Consider the following 20,855-nt stretch of genomic DNA (forward strand, 5'->3'; position numbering starts at 1 on the left):
GAGTCAGTGTGCGCGGAACTGTACCCTAGTGAGAGTCAGTGTGCGCGGAACTGTACCCCAGTGAGGGTCAGTGTGTTTGGAACTGTACCCCAGCGAGAGTCAGTGTGTATAAAACTGTACCCCAGCGAGAGTCAGTGTGTGCGGAACTGTACCCCAGTGAGAGTCAGTGTGTGCGGAACTGTACCCCAGTGAGAGTCAGTGTGCGCGGAACTGTACCCCAGTGAGAGTCAGTGTGCGCGGAACTGTACCCCAGTGAGAGTCAGTGTGCGCGGAACTGTACCCCAGTGAGAGTCAGTGTGCGCGGAACTGTACCCCAGTGAGAGTCAGTGTGCGCGGAACTGTACCCCAGTGAGAGTCAGTGTGCGCGGAACTGTACCCCAGTGAGAGTCAGTGTGCGCGGAACTGTACCCCAGTGAGAGTCAGTGGGTGCGGAACTGCACACCCGTCAGGGTCAGTGGGTGCGGAACTGCACCCCCGTCAGGGTCAGTGGGTGCGGAACTGCACCCCCGTCATGGTCAGTGGGTGCGGAACTGCACCCCCGTCAGGGTCAGTGTGTATGAAACTGTACTCCAGTAAGAATCAGTGCTTCGGGAACTGTACTCCAGTCAGGGTCAGTGGTCTGTGGAACTGTACCGCAGTGAGAGCCAGTGCGTGGGGAACTGTACCCCAGTGAGAGTCAGTGCGTGGGGAATTGTACCCCAGTGAGAGTCAGTGCGTGGGGAATTGTACCTCAGTGAGAGTCAGTGCGTGTGGAACTGTACCCCAGTGAGAGTCAGTGCGTGTGGAACTGTACCCCAGTGAGAGTCAGTGCGTGGGGAATTGTACCTCAGTGAGAGTCAGTGCGTGTGGAACTGTACCCCAGTGAGAGTCAGTGCGTGTGGAACTGTACCCCAGTGAGAGTCAGTGCGTGTGGAATTGTACCCCAGTGAGAGCCAGTGTGCACGCGCTCGGGAGGGTAAAATGGGAAAGAGAATCTAGAAAATAAAGATACACCTGTATGGAGTTTAGAATCGTAGCAACATGAGTTTGAACATGAAAGTAACGTGTTGGGGTCCTACACAGAGCTCTGCTGCATTGCGAACAGGCGAAGGTAGATATGGAATCACCCGGTTCAATAACAGAGCTGTCTTCCGACACAGAGCTGCCCACTAGAGTTTATGATACTTTTAAAAAAGCGAAGACATCGGCATGAAAGGGTGAAGGGACTCGGGTTGGGTTGCACAGTCTGATATTACCTTCCTCCCTGCAGCATTTGAGATTGCAGTATAAACCTGACAAAAGGCGCTAAACTCCCATAGACACAATCAATATTTGCATGTTGGTTCCTGTTCAAAATACCCTGGCTCAACATCATTCCCGCATTCAAAAAAAACGAATGATGTATCACCATGTGACTTTTCTTCCTGTTGCGGAATCGTTGTACTTTCTCTGGCAAAACATACACGAATTGTGTTCAGCTGTAAAGCAACCTGGGGGGGGGGGGTGGTGGGGTGGGGTGGGAGGTGTGGCTGAGGTGTTAAAAACTCAAGGATGAAGGAGAGAGAGAGAGCGAAACAGACACAGGCACACGCGCGCAGAGGAAGATCCAACCCTCAGAAACATGATGTCACCAAATGAGCTCACTGCTACCATGTGACAGCTATCATAAATAGCTCAGTTAACATGACACTGTGTTAGCCTCATTAGAATCTGCAAAGTATTGCTGACAAGCGAGAGGTATGAAGGATTGTGCTCCTGATTCTGTTCCACAGTCAAATAACAAGCGGCGTGCAGATTGGACTGGCGATTACATGGAGCAGGTTGCTTAACCCGTTTTACTTTGATTATTTTCCTCGGATCAAATTGAAACATTTAAAAGTGAATCAGAATTACAGGCGATATTCGTGTTTGCCTTATTCCCTCTTCCCCCCTTTTCCATCCCTTTTTAAATTTGATTCCATTTGATGTCACCACCAGGTTTATTCCTCCGGGAGGCTCCATCACTTTCTGGACGGGTACGACGTGCGGAAGAGTAACTGGATGCGGTACGTCAATCCCGCACACTCGGCGGAGGAGCAGAACCTGGTCGCCTGTCAGAATGGCACCGACATTTACTTCTACACCGTGAAGCCAATCCCTCCCAGCAATGAGCTGCTGGTCTGGTACAGCCGGGAGTTTGCTGAGAGACTGAATTATCCTCCGGCCGGTGACCTAGTGATGCTAAAGCTCAGTGAGTCTCAACACACACTCATTGATGGTTGTATATTGTTTGGACGGGGATGGGATGGAGGGGGTTGGGGTAGGGGGAGGGTATTGGCCCTGCTTCTGCTTCGTTGATCGAGTGTCAGTGTGTAATTTGAAAGTGAGTCTCTTGCCCCGTACTGTTAGGCATGCAAGCTGCAAGACCTCAGTCACTTGTCTCCTACGTTTGAAAGTTAGACCTGAATCACTTGCCCACACGCCGTTAGATTGCTGGAGATGCAGCAACATATATTTATAGTTTACCATCGCGGTTGTTAAGTGGAATGCAAGTCCGCCCACTGCCCCTCCAACTAAGTTCTGAGACTATACCCAGTTCATAGCATCTTGTCAGTCCCCAGAACAGGCAGGACCCCGGGTAAGCAATAGAAGGGCTGTTTCAGGAGTGGTTTCTGCTCCCTCTCCAGGAGCTTTGCTGTTGTCGTTTACTCACCTGCTGTTGATTTCAGGCTCACGGCTTTTTATTTTTGTCCCCGGCTGGAATCAGTTTCCCTGATTGACCTTTGCTTTCTCGATAGTGCTGTGTAACAGCGCAGACTACAACGATTGCAGCCAACTATAAAAAATGAAACCAAAAAAAAAACCCAAGAAGAATGAGATTTTTATAACCCAGAGCTATTTCGGGGAGAGGGAGTGAGTGTGCTCGGATTTAAAATGAGCAGCAGGTTACCGACTGGGCAGAGATGAATGTCCAGCAAGTGCGCCAGAAATAAATCCCAAATCACTTGCAGCGTGTGGAGCTGTTCACTTTGAGTTGGTTGTTGTGATGATCTGTCATTATTGATATAACGTAGCAGTCCCATTCGAAAAGTTAAGAGTGCTGGTGTCATTCCATTGCCTCAGCCATGCGTTCTGGACACTTGAGCTGCGTTTGGCACCGGGTATTTGGAACGGGAGTGGGGGAATGGAATGTAACCCATGCCATTGGAGTTCGGGGTACATACGCCTCATTCCAGCTCACCTACCAACCACCCTCCATCCAACAGTACCCCAGTGATTTTGACATTTGAGATCACCCAAAGCCTGCCTCCCAGTGATGGTGCCAGGGCAGCTGGGCTGGGGTGGGCATCAGCATGCAGCACCGCACTCTCCACTATCAAACCCTGGTTTGAAATCAGTGTAAAGAGAGGTTCCATTAATTGTAGACTCAGAGCCAGGGGTTTGTGCTTCCTCCTCATATCAAGCAAGGGAAAGCATGAAATTTGAAAAGCAGATTTTAACTTTGCAGAGAGTTTAAACTTTATTGTAGCCCAGTGCTGTTGTTCAGTCAATGCAAGATACAAGGAGACATGGCTGTTTGATCATTTTTCCTTTTAACCTGAGGTGTAATTGGTGAAACAAACTCTTATTTAAAAAAAAATACACCTTCAATTTTCCCCTTGTACTTTCCTCTGGAAACTGAGCTGTCCCTTTAAAAACACTTCAAAGATTTTGGGAGGGACATGTGATTTTTAAAAATATATTATCAGGAAGGGTCTGCCGTTCACAAAGCGGGGATTTCCGAAAATTACATAACAGAATCACGGAATGGTTACAGCACAGATGGAGGCCATTCAACTCATTATGACTCACCAAAGCTAGTGCCATTCCCCAAACTTCTCCTTATAGCCCTGCACTTTCTTTCTTCTTAGATAATAATCCAATTCCCTCTTGAACACCTTGATAGAACCTACCTCCACCACATTCTCAGGCAGTGCATTCCAGATCCTAACCACTGGCTGTGTGAAAATGTTTTTGTTCCTGTCACCATTGCTTAAACTGTGCCCTCGTGTTCTCAATCCTTCCACCAATAGGAACAGTTTCTCCCTATACACTCTGTCCAGACCCCTCATGATTTTGAATACCTCCATCAAATCTCCTCTCAGCCTTCTCTCCTCCAAGAAGAACAGTCCCAGCTTTTCCAGTCTATCTATGTAACTGAAGTTCCTCAGCCCTGAAACCATTCTCATGAATCTTTTCTGCACTCTCTCCAATACCTTCACAACCTTCCTTACAGGAGCAGTTCGTGTCGCTCCCTGACTCCCTTTGCCTTTTATCCCTCCCACTTGCTGCACTCCTTGGAAGACAATAGCCTGAATCCCTTTACTTTCATCCCGCTAAGCAATGTGCAGCATTTTTGAACATGGCTTTGGGTTGTGATTGTAATACCTCGATCCCTGTTTGGTGTGCTGGAGGGGTGGGTGCACTTCGAACTGAAGTCACCCTAGAACAGCTCACCTAACCTTTCAACAGAATCTGGTTTTAAAGCTGTTAGCTGCAGTGCTGTCTGTCCTCACACCTCCCTCTGCCCCTTTTATGTTTAGCTACAAAAATAACACTTCTGAAACTTGTGGGCAGAGATTTTGATTCCAAAGTATTCAAATACAAACAGGCAAAGAAAGTGAGGGTGAACGACGGGGTGCAATGAGGCTGAGGGTGCTAGAGAGTGAGGGTGACAGTATTGCGGGCAAGGATAAGAGTAAGGTTGAATGACTGAGTGTGAGAAAAGTTGTGTGTGATTAGACTGATGGAGAAGAAGGATGAGGGTGTGTGTTAGTTGTGTATGTGTGTCCGTGCATGTTTGTCAGTGTGTCCAGATTAGTATGTATTAGTGTGTGTGTGTGTGTATGTATCAGTTTGTTGACACTTTAACGTGTTTGTGTCTGTCCCGCTCGTACAAGTTATATCTGAAATGCTTCATGACTAACGTATTACTTGACTTTGTATAGTCATTTAATCTGCCTCGTTCCACCTCACCCTGTGGTCATTGATCACACCTCAGAAAGCAGTGACTCCATCCCATCCCAGGCTTCTCTTGTATGATATCAGTTTGGAGCTGGTTGAGTAACAAGCAACAATTCTCTTTTGTCTTGAAATGTGGTTTGACAAGTGTTCGCCCTGCTAAACAGGTTTTTATTACATGTTGCAGCCACAAAATGAAAAATTAATTTGTCTTCACACTCCCCTCTCTCCCTATCCTGGGTTGTTGGTAAGTCCAAGCTCGCTTTCCCTCAGTAACTTACTCTCTTAGTGCTCATCACAAACTGACTCAGTTCCTTTTAACAACGGACAGTTTGGCTTTGTCACTGTAGCTTGTGCCTGGTTAAAGAGAGGGATATCAGCTTAGGTGCCTGCTCCAGATAATTGTTCAGTTCTCCTGCTGAACAATGCGCAGGGTGGAGGGGGGATTGCACTCGCTTACGATATGCCACCTGGCAAAGCTCAAAATCATGGTAACATTTATTTTCGTATTGCTGCTCATATCCTAGCTCTCACCAAGCCCCCATCACCATTTGTCCGTCAGCCCACGTTAACTTCTGATACACCAGTGACGCGACTTTAAAATTCTCATGCTTGTTTTCAAATTCCTTTGTGGCTCTCACCCCCTGTCTATCTCTGTAAAGTCCTCCAGTCGGAAACCCTCCGAAAACTCCACACTCCTCCCATTCTGGTCTCTTGTGCACCCATTCTCACCACCATTAATGTCTGTGCCTTTAGCTGCCTGAGCAGTAAGCTCTGGAATTCCCTCCCCAACCCTCTCTGCCTCTTCACCTCTCCCTCCTCCCTTAAGATACTCCTTAAAACCTACCTTACCAAATTTTGGCACCCTGTTCTAATGTTTCCTTATGGGGTTCAGTGTCAAATTTTGTTTGGTTCTCCTGTGAAGCACTTTGGGATTTTTACTATGTTAAAGGTGCAATAAAATGTAAGTTGCTGTCCAAACCCCCACAAAAATAATAGCCAATTGAGTGAAACATTGAGTGCACCTAAATTCCAGTACCCGTGTGCACCTGGACCAATATATGTCCCTCAGTGAGATTCAATTTCTGTCTGGGAAGGGAGAGGGAAGGGGAGCTGGATAAATAAACAACAGACTAAAAATGAATTTTTTGAAAAAAAAGTTGCTAATTTCACGGATCGAGAAGGCAAATCTCTAAGGGTTGACCTTTCAGCTAACAAAAAAATGCACAACATTAGTAGTGTAAGCCCCTTCCAGTAATGTAGTCCCTCTCCTTCCTGCTACCGTCCCCAGTTTCCTTACATTCAAACTGAAACAGAAAGCAGGGTTAAATGTCAGTCAGTCAGTCAGGTCCACATCGCTACAGAATCCAAAAACAATTTGAGGTTTTTAATTGACTCAAATATCACATTCAGTTATTTAACGGCGGAATATCTCATAGAGGGAAATCAGTGCTAAGGTTGGCTCAGAGGCTGAACCCACGATGACCTCTCTGCACTTGGGCTTGTGTGTCTAAAGTTGGTGTCAGTTGATTAAACTATCTGTGACTAGTGTGGTTCAGAAACTAGGGCAGATGCAGGGCAGAGAGGTGACAAAGTAAACTGATCTTTCTTTAATAAAGGCTAAATTTTAAATTCCATCCCCTTCCCCAATTTGTGTGACAGAACAGCTACATCAGATATGTTTTCTCCAGTTCCCATACCAGTTATCTAAGTGAGCTCTAGAACAGGTTTTGGTCAGTTTTATGTTGTGTGCCAAGAGAAAAGACTTGCATTTCTATAGCACCTTTCACCATCTCAGGGTGTCCCAAAACACTTTGCGGACAATAAAGTACTTCTGAAGTGTAGACACCTGTTGTAGGAAGGGGACAAGGGGCTGCAAACAGCAATGAGATAAATGATCAAATAATCTACTTTTTTTGATGTTGATTGAGGGATAATTATTGGCTAGTACACAAGGGAGAACTTGCCTATTTTTCTTCGAAATTGTGCCATGGGATCTTTTACATCCATCCGAGAGGGCATCAAGAAGTTTTTTTTAGGATCCCTACAGCCAGGGAAAATTTCAGCCCATCAGTCTGCGTTGGATTTGAGGGGATGTGCTAGAATTAACAGTGTCTACCTTACTAACCAATCCAGCTCACCTGCAGTTTACCTTCTAATTGAAGAAAAATGTATCTTTTGAAAAACAAAATATAAGTTAGTTAATTCATAAATGGCAGGAGCTTACTGAGAGTTCATAAATAAATCAATAGCAAAGAACATACAGGGTTGACTTGCACTTTGAGAAAACAGTGACTCACATTTAAACATGACAAGTCGAAAATAATCCCACACGTTGACTGACTTGGCAACATCCATTTATATCGCACTTTTAATGGAGTAAAACATTTGAGTATACTTCTTAGGTGGGTTTTCAGGCAAAATATTACATTGAGCCATGTAGGACAGATGCCCGAAAGCTTGTTCAGTGAGGTAGGTTTTAAGGCACATCTTACATGAAGTGGGAGAGGCAGAAAGGTTTAGGAAGGGGATTCCAGAGTTTAGGGCCAAGGCAGCTGAAGGCATGGCCGCTAATGGTGGAGTGATGAAAATTGGTTTTTCACAAGATTCCAGAATTGGAGGAGCGCAGAGATCTTGGAGTGTTGTAGGACTGGAAAAGGTTACAGAGGTAGGGAGGGAGTAAGGCCATAGAGTGGATTAGGAGGAGAATTTTAAAATTGAGATGTTTCCAAATGGGGACCAATGCATTTTGGCAAGCATAGGGGTGATCAATGGAACTCCTGTCGAGCTAGGAAAGGCAGTTGTATCAAGGTGTAGCCTATGACATGGTAAACCCTTCCTTCAACACTGGAGAGACTGAAGTGTGTTTGCATGTGTTTGGAACTGCAGCTGTGGTCATGTAGCATTCCGATTTCCAAACTGATCTTCGGCCCAGATTTGCTTGACTTGCAATGGCTGATCTGCGCACCTCACTCCTGCTTTAACAAGCTTTGGAAGGAATGAACCTCATGCCGGGCACAGCGTATGGATAACCTGCAGAGCTGATGCCACAGACGTGCCATTCCATTGTTATTCAGAGGCTTTGTCATGGGGCTGACGCAAGGTTCAACGGGAGCAGTACAGAATTAGATCCTCACTGACACGAGAGTTGTTTTCCCCTAATCAAGAAGCTTTTCGGGAAACTTGAAACATACATGACTGAAACAGTTAAGTAATGGAAAGTCTGCCCAAACAGCTATAAGCCTCACCCCATTGCTCAACTGCAGTCTACCTTGTCACACTTCTGATACTTACAATTCAAAGAATGAAGGGTTTTTGGTAGAGTGAATAGGGAGAAACTGTTTCCAGCAACAGGAGACTCAGGAACCAGAGGAGACAGATTTAAGATAATTGGCAAAAGAACAAGGGGAGGTGAGGGAATTTTTTTTTCTGCAGTGAGTTATGATGATTTTACGCCCCCTCCCACTGGCAGGATTTTCTGATCCTGCCAAAGTCAATGGGCTTTTGAATGGCTCGCTGCGTTTTACAGCTTTGCCCCTGCCTTGATGGGGCTGTAAGATTCCACCCTTAGAATGCACTACCCGATAGAATGGTGAAAACAGATTTATTAACTTTAAAAAAGAGAATTGGATAAATACTTGACGGGGAGAAAATATCAGGGTTATAGAGAAAGGACAGTGGGTGTAGGATTAATTGGATACATCTACCAAAGAACTGGTACAGGTTCAAAGGACTGAATGGCCTCTTTTGCAATGTATGATTTTAAAATTCAACATGAGCCTAGGTTTGCAGGAATACCTCCTATTCGCGCTGATTCTGTCAATAAGGCCGTCATACACAGTGGGTGACAGCAACCAATACACTGTGTCCCCCCCCATATTAACGCCCACAGTCATAAGCCCTGGCCCAGATCAGCGATACAAAGAATCTATGTTCAGGATCCTTTGCTGATGTGGTCCAGTCCGCCCTGCTGGGAAATCTTTGCCCCTGACACTGTGGCATGGGTCTGAAAACAATGTATTGGTACATAGCTTTACAGACTAACCCAGTGCAGTAAGTGAGGTAATAGAGAGTGGAACAGGCTGCTCTAATTCATCTGATAATAATCTGAGGTAGATAAACTCCTTCTTAAAATCATCTTGCTCAACCCATCTAAGCCAAGTATTTGAGACTGAATAAAAATTGTATCTATTGCACTCCTGTCAGTTGAGAACGCGGGGGATTGAGATTTAATGACTCAGTATAATTGGTTTCTTTCTCATTTCTCTCTCATTTCTGTGTTAAAACTACCTGTGTCAGTGTTTTTTAGCCACCACTCTCGCTGCCTTCAGTCACTGAATTCCACAGAGTTGCATTATATGATTCAGCGCAATTCAGAATGACTGTGATCTCTCCACAGTTAGTCAGCCCCTCACACCAAGACCCCACCCACCTGAAGCTCTTCAGAAATGATTCGGCCAGTGAAAGAGGAAGCTCTGGTTCAGTGTGCTTTGCCTCAACTTGCCTCCTATCTGGAGGCTCATCTTTGGTCACAGATCAAAGCGCGGCTAATCTTTCTTTGGTGCAAAGCAGCACAAACAAGCAGAAACACTTACACTCAAGGAGTTTTATCACATTCTAGCTCCTTGGTAAAGTGATTGAAAATCTTTGAATACCAATCCCCCACCCATTTCCCCCCACCCCATTACCTCCAATCCTCTCCTGAAGGAGCTAATTCCTAGTTGGGGTACAGTGCTGCCTGCCTCCTGGTTTCTCATTCATTTGTGACTTCAGACATTAAGTTTTGGAATGATTTCAACCCATCTTAGTATTGCTGCGTCAGCCTAGGTGACAATATTGTTGTGGAGTGGGGTTTGAAACTAAGAACTCAGAGGCAAGAGTGCTACCAAGTGAACTAAAGTGACAAAATATAACAAACTGGGGGAATATTGTACCCAACAAGCTTGTCAGTGGGGAGGATGGGGTCAAGACTTTAATGACTCAGTATAATTTTTTTTTAACCCAATTTCCCTTTTTTTGTGTTAAAACCACCTATGTCAGATTTTTAGCCACAAATCTTGCTCCCTTCAGTCACTGGGAAGCATATGCAAAGTGTGAATCCCTCACTGCAGGACAACGTCAAGGCTGAAAATTGTTAAATTCTTCAACTTTGCTTTGCAAACATCTCAAAAGTGTTTTACAGCCGAAAATTTAGAAGTGCAATCGTTATTTTCTTGTAGAAAACGTGACAGTCAATATGCACACAGCAAGATCCCACAAGTAGCAATGTGGTAGTGACCAGATAATTTGTTTTTATCGATATTGACCGAGGGATAAATTTTGGCCAAGACTCCAGGGAGAACTTCTCTGCTCTTTTTCGAGAAGTGTTGTGGGATCTTTTAAGTCCATTTGCGAGGGCCTTGGTTTAACATCTCATTTGACAGTTGGCATTTTTGACAGTGGAGCATTCCCTCAGTACTACAGTAAAGCAATAACCTAAATTATTTGCTCAAGTATTTTGACCAGTGACTTCCTGACACAGAGGCAAGAGTGTTACCACTGAACCATGGCTGGTTTTTAGAACTTCAGTGTGGCTTCACGCAATTATTGCTTATTGAGCAACTTCTCTCCTCCGTGCCCTGTTTCAATTTTGACAGTGTCTTGCATTGTGCGTCTTGGCCTTTTCCCACCTCCCTCCACCAGTCAGTAATAACTCTGCTCATGCTTCCTCAGATTAAATCTCATTTTTTTGCATTCCAGAACATAATCTCAAGGGATATAAGGATCTAGTGTCTGAATACACTGGCCGGCTACCTCAGAGCAGGGAAGACATTCAAGAAGGCCAAAAACAATATGCTAACAACACAAAGAATGAGGAAGAAAAAGTGGATGTGGAGATAATTGAGAGAGATACACCACCCATCACTCCAGATGACCAAATAATGGACTTCAGTAAAAAGCTTTACCCAGGTGTAGTGACCAGACCTCTACCAGAAGAAAATAGCTCAAAGATAAATGGTGTTAATGACAATGAAAGGCCATTGGATGGAACTAGCCCTTTATACAGAACCAGTCCAAACCAAAGATCAAAAAGTCCTGTTGTTCAACAAAGCCCTCAGGTTCTGTCTCCCAACTCAACTACCTCGTCTCACAAAGAACTCCCTCTGCATTTGAATGGACATCACAGTCATGCTGAGGGCCTTGTCTCCTATCCAATGTACTCACCTCCAAGCCACATCCAACATCAGTATATGTATCCATATAGCTCTCTGTCTCCTCACTACCCCAGATTTTTATTGCCCACCTATCCACCTGGTTTTAACAGTATTCCTCCCTTGAACAGTCCAGCTACTTTGAACAATGTGAACAATCTCGGCCTATTTGGCAGGATGACCCCAGTCTGTGGTGGGTTTGTGGGTGGAGACTGCCTCCCTCATCCCATGATGAGCCGGACTGTTCTGCCTGTCACACTGTCTAATGAAGAAGGCCAAAGGCTTCGTGTTCCTGAGCAGCCAAGAGGTCTCCTTATCTCTGCACCCACTAGTGCTTTCTCACCCATGGGCCCGACAATGGGCCTAAAGGAAACTCCTGTCAATCGCTCACCACTGTCAGGTACCTCAATAACCTCCGAGCTGTCGGTGCAGCTGAAAGCTACTTCCTGGGTTCCAGGAAGTGAGGAAGCAATGAACCTGAGCAAACCAAAGATTTCCCTGGCAGATTCCCCTGGTTATAAGTCACTTCCATACCCACTGAAGAAACAGAATGGGAAGATCAAATATGAATGCAACGTGTGTTCAAAGACCTTCGGCCAGCTATCCAACTTAAAGGTACATATTCTTTACAGTATTTGCAAAGGAGGCAGTGATCTCGAGCTCTGACTCCAGTTGAAAGCCAGCTGCACTGAAGCTTCTGTTTATTTCCTCAGCACTAGCATAGCTAGGATTCTGTAACTCTTTCCATAAAGTGTATTTCTTTCTCCTCCTCCCTCCCAAGAAAAGAATCAATCATGTAGAAATATCTTTAAAAATTCTTCCAAAATAGTCTGAAAATTAATGGCTAATACTTAAGAAAATTAGGTCAGATCGTTCCAAAATTTGTGGCCAGTATGTTAGTATCTCTTCTTTCACTTAGCATTTAGTGGAGTATTGCGGAGCTGGGGACAATGCGGAGCTCTGACCAATGTGGTGCTTGGAATAATTGGGTGTTCATTGTGACAGAGTACTTAAAGTAACACACCACTTCAAAGGTGAAGATGGCACTTTGAACAAAAACTGGTTTTGGCAATGCTGTTTGATGGTGCTGATTTATGGCCAGTTTTCTTTAATCAAATCATGGTGCAGCATTGTCACTGGACAGAATTTTGTACCACTTTCCCACCAGTTTTATGTCTCTAGTTACCTATGATCATAAACCATGTCCCAAAAAAACACCCACAATGCTTGCACATGATGATGACATTTATGCTCAGATTTTCCTGGGTTCTTTCTTTCTCCAAGCCAACTGTAGCCCTGGTGTCCACAAGACAAGGAATTTTAGCTAATGTAGCTCATTAACCAGTGAATGACATCGTTGTCCACCTGAGGCTGCCTCGCTGTCGGTCTGGGCTTATGATTTGTCATGATGCAGAATCCAGTGATCAAGTTTCTACACAAACTCTGTGTATTGCAGTTTATTGACCAAATATAATTGAAGGGGAAAATAATTGCAGGGCTATGGGGAAAGTGACTAATTTACAGCTCTTTCAAAGAGCCAGCACAGATACAATGGGCTGAATGGCCTATTTCTGTGCTATATGATTCTATGAAATGCCACAATTTAATCTTAAAATGCCCCCAAGACAGTAAACCATTTGGGTTCAATGTAGAAGTCGGTAACAACACTTCATTTGGGTAAGGCTGTACAGGGATTATGTTACCGGACCAATAACCCAGAGAATGATCTTTAACTACCCTCTGGAGTGATCTAGTGAGCTATTCAGTTGTATGAAGTCATTACAAAGGAGATAGCGGTTTAAGAAGGTGGCCCAGCACACCCACAATCTCAGAGTAAATGGGGATAGGCAATACCTGCAGGCTTTGGCAACAATGCCCACATCCTGAGAACGAATTTTTAAAATTTTGCTGTGTTGTTTAAAAAAAAATATTGTTTGACAAAGGTTTTCTGACACAGGAAGTCTTGAGTAATTTGAGTCTAAGCCGTCCAGGAGGCACATTCCCCATCTCTCAACTTAAAACTGCTGTAACCGAACTGACCTGAAATTCATAAGTTAATTATAATCAAATCTCAGTGCTATTTAGTGACTCACATAGACTCTGCTTGTGGGTCAGAGGTCATATTGATTAAATCATTTCACTTTGGAATGATTAAAACAACAAAAAAACTGAGCAAAATACGTAGCACTGGGAGATTGCTGCACTGTCGGAGGTGCCGCCTCTTGAAAGAGGTGTTAAACCGAGGCACCTTCTGATCTCCGACAGGGCCATAAACTATTCTAAGGCACTATGTTGAAGAAGGGTGGGGTAGTTAAAGTGCCCTGGACAATATTTATCTCTAAACCAACATCACTAAAAATAGATAATCTGGTCATTATCATATTGCTGTTTGTAGGAGCTTGCATATGCAAAATTGGCTGCTGCATTTCCTACATTTACAACAGCAACTACATTTCAAAAGTACTTCATTTGCTGTAAAGCACTTTGTGATGTCCTCACATTTTGAAAGGCACTATTTAAGTGCAAGTTTCTTTCCTTTATGTTACATATACCACATACCTGTTAGCATAAAGACTTTAGCCTGTGACATTAGGGAAACCTTAAAAAAATGAGTCACCACCCCATAAAGGCAACACCTACATTTGTTCTGGGAAAGATATTACCACTGCAGCGGTAATGGAGCCCTGCCACTAGCAGCAGCCTGTAGTATAACTGCATTCCATTTCTTGCAGGTTCACCTGAGAGTCCACAGTGGAGAGAGACCTTTCTCATGCAACACCTGCAGTAAGACATTTACACAACTGGCTCATCTCCAAAAGCATTACCTTGTACACACCGGAGAAAAACCTCATCAGTGCCAGGTAAGAAAACAAAAAGCTTGTCCAAAGTGATTAAAGAGCTCTAAGGAGCTCTTAATGAGCAGGATTGTGAATCCAACTGCTAAATGCAGTTGAGCGTAGCTGTGATTCACTGCATGGCCAAACACTCTGGGGGGGGTGGTGGGAAAGAAGGTGTGAAATTCGTCTGGCCATGTTTTAAATGGGCACCTGGAAGGCCTAAAAAAATGAGCTTGACAATGTTAGCAGTGGCCTGAACACGCACATATGTTGGGCCCAGGCCAGTCCTTTTGCTAAACTGTCAGTGTTATGCCTGTTGTACTCCTGAGCATGTACCAGTTTCTACCCCTCAAATCTGAGTTCTCACTTGAGGGAGGTTTAAGAACACAGCTGGTGTCTGGGGACTCGGTCAGTGGCTTCAGAAGATGAGTGGGAGGTGGGGGGGTGTGGACTAAAGGAAAGAAAATAAACACCTGTAAAATGCAGGCCAACACCATTGTGAAACTTCCAAAGAGGAAGAAGAATACAAAGTGCTCAGCATTAAAACGTTAGCCGTTAACCTACCATGAGCAAGAATGGAGTAGTTTTGGGATGAATGCCCAACCAAACTGCCTGATTTTGCTCTCTTTGTACCCCTCTCTATTGGCTGAAGTGGGGGATGCGTGGGATGGTGTTGGATCTCATCTCTGAATCCTATACAAAAAAAAAACTTCTGTTTATTGTTTCCACAGAGCCAGGAATAATCATTGAATGTGGTAATCTAATAAACCAATTGCCTGTCTCTATTGTGTCTTCTCTGTCTCGCCTGCTCTGATCCAGTTGTCCTGATTGACTTCTCCAACTTTCCCTGTAACAGGTGTGTCACAAACGTTTCAGTAGCACCAGCAACTTGAAGACTCACCTCCGCCTCCACTCTGGAGAAAAGCCCTATCAGTGCAAGCAGTGTTCAGCAAAATTCACCCAGTTCGTCCACCTCAAGCTGCACAGACGTTTGCACAACAAGGAGCGACAACACAAGTGTCACTTCTGCCCCAAGAGCTACATACACCAGTGCAGCCTGAAAATCCACCAGAAAGGCAACTGCCCTATGGCCTCAGTGAGCAGATTGTCCAAGGAGGAACTCCTCAGGATTGACGACGCAATCGAGAAGTTCGACATGAGCGAGCATGCAGAAAGATTGGAAGACACTGCCACAGCAACAGAGCTAGAGATGGTAACTGAGCAGCTTATGGCTGTTGACCCAGAGAAGGAATACAAAGAGGAGCAGTTCAGAGCAGCATGTCACAAGAACACTGGAGACCACCTTCCAGCCATTGGCTTCCATGAGAGGACCAAGAATTCCAATCTAATGATATTCCACCCAAGTTCACCACCTCTTCTGCCTATCAGGGTTAAGCAAGAAGCCAGTTTATAATTACACAGTAGTCATCATGTGCTGGGACTAATTTGTTGAGTTCTTCACCAAGCAGGTTCTGTCACTGGGGCTCATAGCAGGCAGCTGACTGTACTGGACAAACTAGAAGGAAAATTCATGGCATTGAGGAAATAGATCCCACAAAAAAATGTGGATTCAAAGTACTTCCAATCACAGTAGTAGTTATCTGGCTGTGTTTTATATGTGTCCATGTGTATGTGTGTTTTGTTCCTGTAGCCTATGTCATTAGGATCTGACAAATTGTCAATCCACTCCTGTTGTCCATGTGAGTTCTTATTAATTCAGTCAGACCAAAAAAATCATTCCCAAACACATGGCCATTACTGGGTGTTGATGATGTGCAGACCCAGCCTCTGCTATAATAACCAATTGTGCTTTCATTGCTTTCTCAGGGTGTGTTAGATATATTTATACAACAGAAAATGGTATATATTTTTATCAGTTAAGAGACAATCAGATATGAGTTTATTCTTCTAAGGTCTATATCTTATTTATTAAGAGTCAAAACATTCCTTTATTTTGAATAAAGTTCACCATGACTAAAATGTGGGATTGATTGATACTGCGGTACTGGTGATGAAGTAAAATTGAATTATTTCCAAATCCGGCTTGTCAAACAGGCATCATAAAGACAAATTGTTCTTCAGCCCTTGATATCCGTGCCTGTGACATTTGAGGTTATCTGATGATCCCATTCGCTTTCAGTTTGACTGTTATTTGTGTGAGATCACATCGAGACAATCGGGTGTAATGCAGTGCTATTGGCCGGGTTTGCATGGGTTGAGAGAATCAATGGTCCCTTAAAAGGAGGGCGATTGGATCCTCCTGAACCCAACCAACAAACCACATTTGCAGCCTCAGAAGTTGAACTCTTGCTGTTTGGTTGTGAGTAAAGTTTGGAAGTAGGGTGTGGGGGGTGGGGGGAGGGGGGGGTATTATTGAATGAATTACTTTCCCACAAGAAATCAAGAAATGTCTCTTTGGTTTGGAACCAATGTATGTCATGTCTGTAGAATGTAGCGAGGATAGATTCTTGTTGGAAGAGAAAATTAAGGCAACATTCCTTCACCCTCCAGTGCTTGCAAAGGGGTTTTATTTCATGTTTGCATTTTTTTTGTAAGTACCTCCCATCCAGCTCATTCATTCACTGTTTGGACTGGCATGTAATTAATGATTCAGGCATCCAATGGCATCTTCAAAAAAATCAGACCAAAATAAATATTTTGCCCCATCTCTAAAGCTTTATGTCCCTTTGGTGTTCTACAGTTCTGCTCTCGCCATTACATTCTGCATTTCCTCTCCTTCACAGTGGCTGGAAATGTGACAGGGTTCCTTCTCATCATTGCCCTTGCAGTTTGCCAGTCACTGGTAAAGCTGGAGTAGTAAAACTGATCTTATTCTATAGATTTATAACCGCTGTTAATGCAGTGCATACTATGGGCTGCAACCTGTGTTTTACACAGGGCGCAGTGAGGTTTGCGTTAGTGGTGGAGTTAATTGTACCCAAAGCAAGTGTCTATCAGGTAGAGAGGGCAGGGACTGGAATAGCACCTACCCTTCTAAAGCCATAACCCACTGAAGCCATCTAATGGTATGACAAGGGCTTCAACACATTATCTTGCTGGAGTACTTTATAGCTGGCTGAATGATGTAAAATTAAAATAGGTTCAAAAGCTTCAAAAGCAACAAAACAAAGAATATTATATATATTATCTTTTTGATGAGTTATAAGAATACCAAAAAAAATTGCTCAAGGCTTAGACTTGGCAAGGATATGATTTAAGCAAGTCTTAGAGTGTTTAAGTAGTGTATGTATTTTTGAGCATGTTGCCAGTTATAGCGAGTAGGTGACTAGTAAAAATTGCTCAGGGCAAAATTCTTTTTGAAAATTAAAAACAGTATAAGAAATTGCTACTTTTGATAGAAAGAAGTTAGTTTTTGTAAAAGAAAATGTAGGCACATTCTAGACCTCTTCACAGAAAATAGTCATACACTGGGCTTTAAACCTGACTGTGGTAGCCTGACAGAGGGATTCTATTTCTCAGTTTTATTGTTTGCTTTGAAAACAGGAACTTATCTTTTGTCTTTGACACTGGATTTGGATTTGAATGTCATTGAGTGATGTTGCCATGGAAACCACCAAAGTCACCTACATGGACAACTATTGGCCCAGAGGAACAATCAAACTCAATGGCAATTTATGACTGAATAGTTGCATCTGAGTTCACCTTTGATTCCCAAAGGTTGAGAACAAATATAAATCTTCAGCCTTTCCTTGAATAGTTTTCATGTTATCCCTAGTTTCCATGGTTACTATTGGCCTACTCTGACTACTCTTATTTAAATATCTCCTATAATTTCCTTGATTTAGGAGGTGTCAACAGGTGATATTCATGGCTACCATGCTGGGTAATGCCCATGGCTCCTATGAATCCCATGGTTTCAGAGGATTCGATGGGTGGTATCCATGGCTCTGAAGAACCCAATCAGTGGTTTCCATGGCAAAATGAGAGCCCTGGCAAAATGCAAACCAAAGCAGTCCTTTTCTTGAACTGGGTCCACTTGAAACATAACTTTTTGATGCATTTGTTTACTAGAGGTGCAGTGACTTCGCTTAAATATTTCATGACCTTCCTCAATTCTTGGCCAGCAACCCATCACACTGTAAAATGTGCTGCAGCAAGGGCTTCCACTGAGCCTGATGTACATTCTTAATGCATCTTTGGCTCTTTGTAATTTGGGATTTCGAATCAGTCATCAGTGGGTCCAATGGGCTAAGATCAGGATGGAATCTTAAAGAACCTCAATGGTACAAATGGCTCCAAACTGACAGGGGCGAACTCTTTGCTCATTTTAAAATGAAGGGTGCAATAAGCTGAAAAAGGCCATTTTGCAAAGTGCTGCTCATTTGATTTGAGCTGTCTCATACACGGACATCCATGTGCGCCCATACACAGAGACACATGCTCACATACACGCACGCGCGCACACACACACAGGTACAAGTATTAACTATCGATCATCTCCAGCTTTTTCTATACAGTCAGCTATTATGGCTCAGCGTTAATATTTTAAACCCTGATTAATCAGGTTGTTTAGAATCTACCTCTAAAAATATTTATTTCTCCAATTTTTTTCTCAGAACCAGCTCAGGGCTAGAAATTCATACAATTTAGTGCCAACCTACATCATTAATGTTAGATGTTACCTTTAAAGTGACACCAACAGCAGTGAGGAGAGTAATATGATGATCCCGTGTGGCCTGAGCAGGCCCAAGCCTGCACCTCTATTATAGTCTCCTGATAGATGCTGCACAACAGGTTGGGGAGTGGCCTGGGAACAGTAGACACCCTTTAGTCACGTGTACCATGAGGACGGGAGCTTAGGACAGACCAGAATGATCTGATAACTATACAATCCCCATATCTTAGTTCAGAGAAGGTTTACCAGACTAATACCTGGAATGGGTGGATTGTCTTACGAGGAAAGGTTGGGCAAGCTAGGCTTGTATCCACTGGAGTTTAAAGAATAGGAGGTGACTCGATTGATACATATAAGATCCTGAGAGGACTTGACAGGGTGGATATGGAGAGGATGTTTCCTCTTGTAGGAGAATCTAGAACTAGGGGTCACTGTTAAAAATAAAAGTTTTCCCATTTTAAATGGAGATGAGGCAAAATTTTTTCTCTTAGATGGTCTTGAGTCTTTGGAACTCTCTTCCTGAAAAGGCAGTGGAAGCAGAGTCTTTGAATATTTTTAAGGCAGAGGTGGATAGATTCTCGGTAAGCAAGGGGGTGATAGGTTACCGGGGGTAGGCGGGATGCAGATTTGAGGTGACTATCAGATCTGCTATGATCTTATTAAACGGTGGAGCAGGCTTGACGGGTGGAATGGCCTCCTCCTGCTCCTTGCTCATATGTTCGTATGTATGTTCGTAACCTATTCTCTGCTTTGTAGTGCACATACTGTGACTGCTTTCTATCCAAGTGCAGCCACCCTTGCAGGCTAATGTTATGGGTAACAGTTTTTTAAAAAAAAATGCATTTTTGCTCGATTCAATCACAAGTCAATTTAAAAAAAAGATGTCTTAACTTCCTCTTTGGATTGTACGACCGCACTAAGAGTAATTGGCTTGAGTGGTGAAAATATCTACACAAGCCAGGGAAGCAGAGAACCATATGCCAGGGTCATGACCAGGGTAGAAAGGCAGCAAATCCACACGGGATAGAGAGTAGGACCTGAATGCAGAGAATGAAGCCAGAGTGGACAATCAATAATGTAGTCCATTACTCCACAAACAAATCTAACCTTAATAGCTCTGAAGTCCCAAATAAGTTAAGAAGGCCTCATGACTGGAAGCAACAAGCCAATATAATGTTCCTTCTCTTTTCATAAAAAGCTTGGGATTGTGTCAAATGTAGAAATTATATTTTAGTGCTATCTGGATTACCAGTAAATAATGCAACAACAAATTTAATCAAGTGTGTTAAGTATTTGATGCCAGTAGCACCATTGGTAAATCCTACTCTGTTATTCTAAACGCCCAACAAACATTACTTGCAGTTATGAGGAAATAACGGACCTTCTACCAGGAGAAAATTATTAGTGGTGTTTTCATTCTAGACTAGAGGAGATCAAAAATTCCCCCACAGAAAAAGGCAATTGTCAAAGGGGCATGGACAGCAATGACAAAGCTGAAGCCCACTGATCAAAAAAAAAACCTCCTGCCCAATGAAACTGAGGAAGTTTGCACTGAGTCACTGCGCCCCTATCTCTTCCTCTCATGAAAACCAAATGCTGTTGGACAAGTGTTTGGGGTCAACCAATAGAAATCAGGCTATTCTCAGCCACAATGTTCAACATCCTTTAACTTGAGTCAAGGCTGAAAATGTTACAGTGACAGACTGACATACACATATTTGCACCAAAGTTACTGGGTAGTTTTTTTTGCAACTCCGTATATTTTGCATATTAATTGAAGTGTTTTGTACAGAAAGATTTTTGCGAAATTATGTTTACACGTGGTTTACACCTTATTTATGTTCAATTTCTCTGACAATTCATATGTAGCTGTGACTTAAATTAAACTTGTTCATGAAGTGAAGTATTTTTGTCTATTCATGCTTCCACAAAGTTTTCTTCCCTCTCCCTCAGGCCCTGATTCCACTGGCACCTTTATCAAGTGACTACCCTTTGGGTTGATTGAGGGTTAAATGTTGCCAATGCACTGTTTTTCAAATAATGCCATGGAATCTTGAGAGGGCAGACAGGGTCTCAATTTAATGGATCATCCATTAGAGCACCTCCAACAGTGCAGCACACCCTCAGTACTGCCATTGGGAACATCAACTTGGATTTTGGTTCAGCTCTCTGGAGAGAGATTGCACGGTCCAACAGATGTTGTCAGCAGATTCCAGGAAGGAGCTGGATGTG

At 43.6% G+C, this 20,855-nt stretch overlaps 1 protein-coding gene across 6 annotated transcripts in view; it reads left to right on the plus strand.

The window, feature by feature from the left end:
• LOC121292006 (PR domain zinc finger protein 1-like) overlaps nucleotides 1-15,967 on the plus strand; it is a 115,569-nt gene extending 99,602 nt beyond the window's left edge. For 4 of the 6 annotated variants that reach the window (XM_041213744.1, XM_041213742.1, XM_041213743.1 and 1 more), the window contains 4 exons: nucleotides 1,957-2,209; nucleotides 10,699-11,765; nucleotides 13,883-14,011; nucleotides 14,844-15,967. In XM_041213744.1, the coding sequence (XP_041069678.1) occupies nucleotides 1,957-2,209; nucleotides 10,699-11,765; nucleotides 13,883-14,011; nucleotides 14,844-15,401 (2,007 nt within the window). In that variant the 3' untranslated portion in view covers nucleotides 15,402-15,967. Of the gene's footprint in view, nucleotides 1-1,577; nucleotides 1,800-1,956; nucleotides 2,210-10,698; nucleotides 11,766-13,882; nucleotides 14,012-14,843 lie in introns of those variants that run through there. The other 2 variants (XM_041213747.1, XM_041213746.1) reach the window with 2 other exon arrangements.
• The last annotated feature ends 4,888 nt before the right edge of the window (nucleotides 15,968-20,855 follow it).

The sequence above is a fragment of the Carcharodon carcharias genome, chromosome 19, assembly GCF_017639515.1.
Source record: "Carcharodon carcharias isolate sCarCar2 chromosome 19, sCarCar2.pri, whole genome shotgun sequence".
NCBI lineage: Eukaryota > Metazoa > Chordata > Chondrichthyes > Lamniformes > Lamnidae > Carcharodon > Carcharodon carcharias.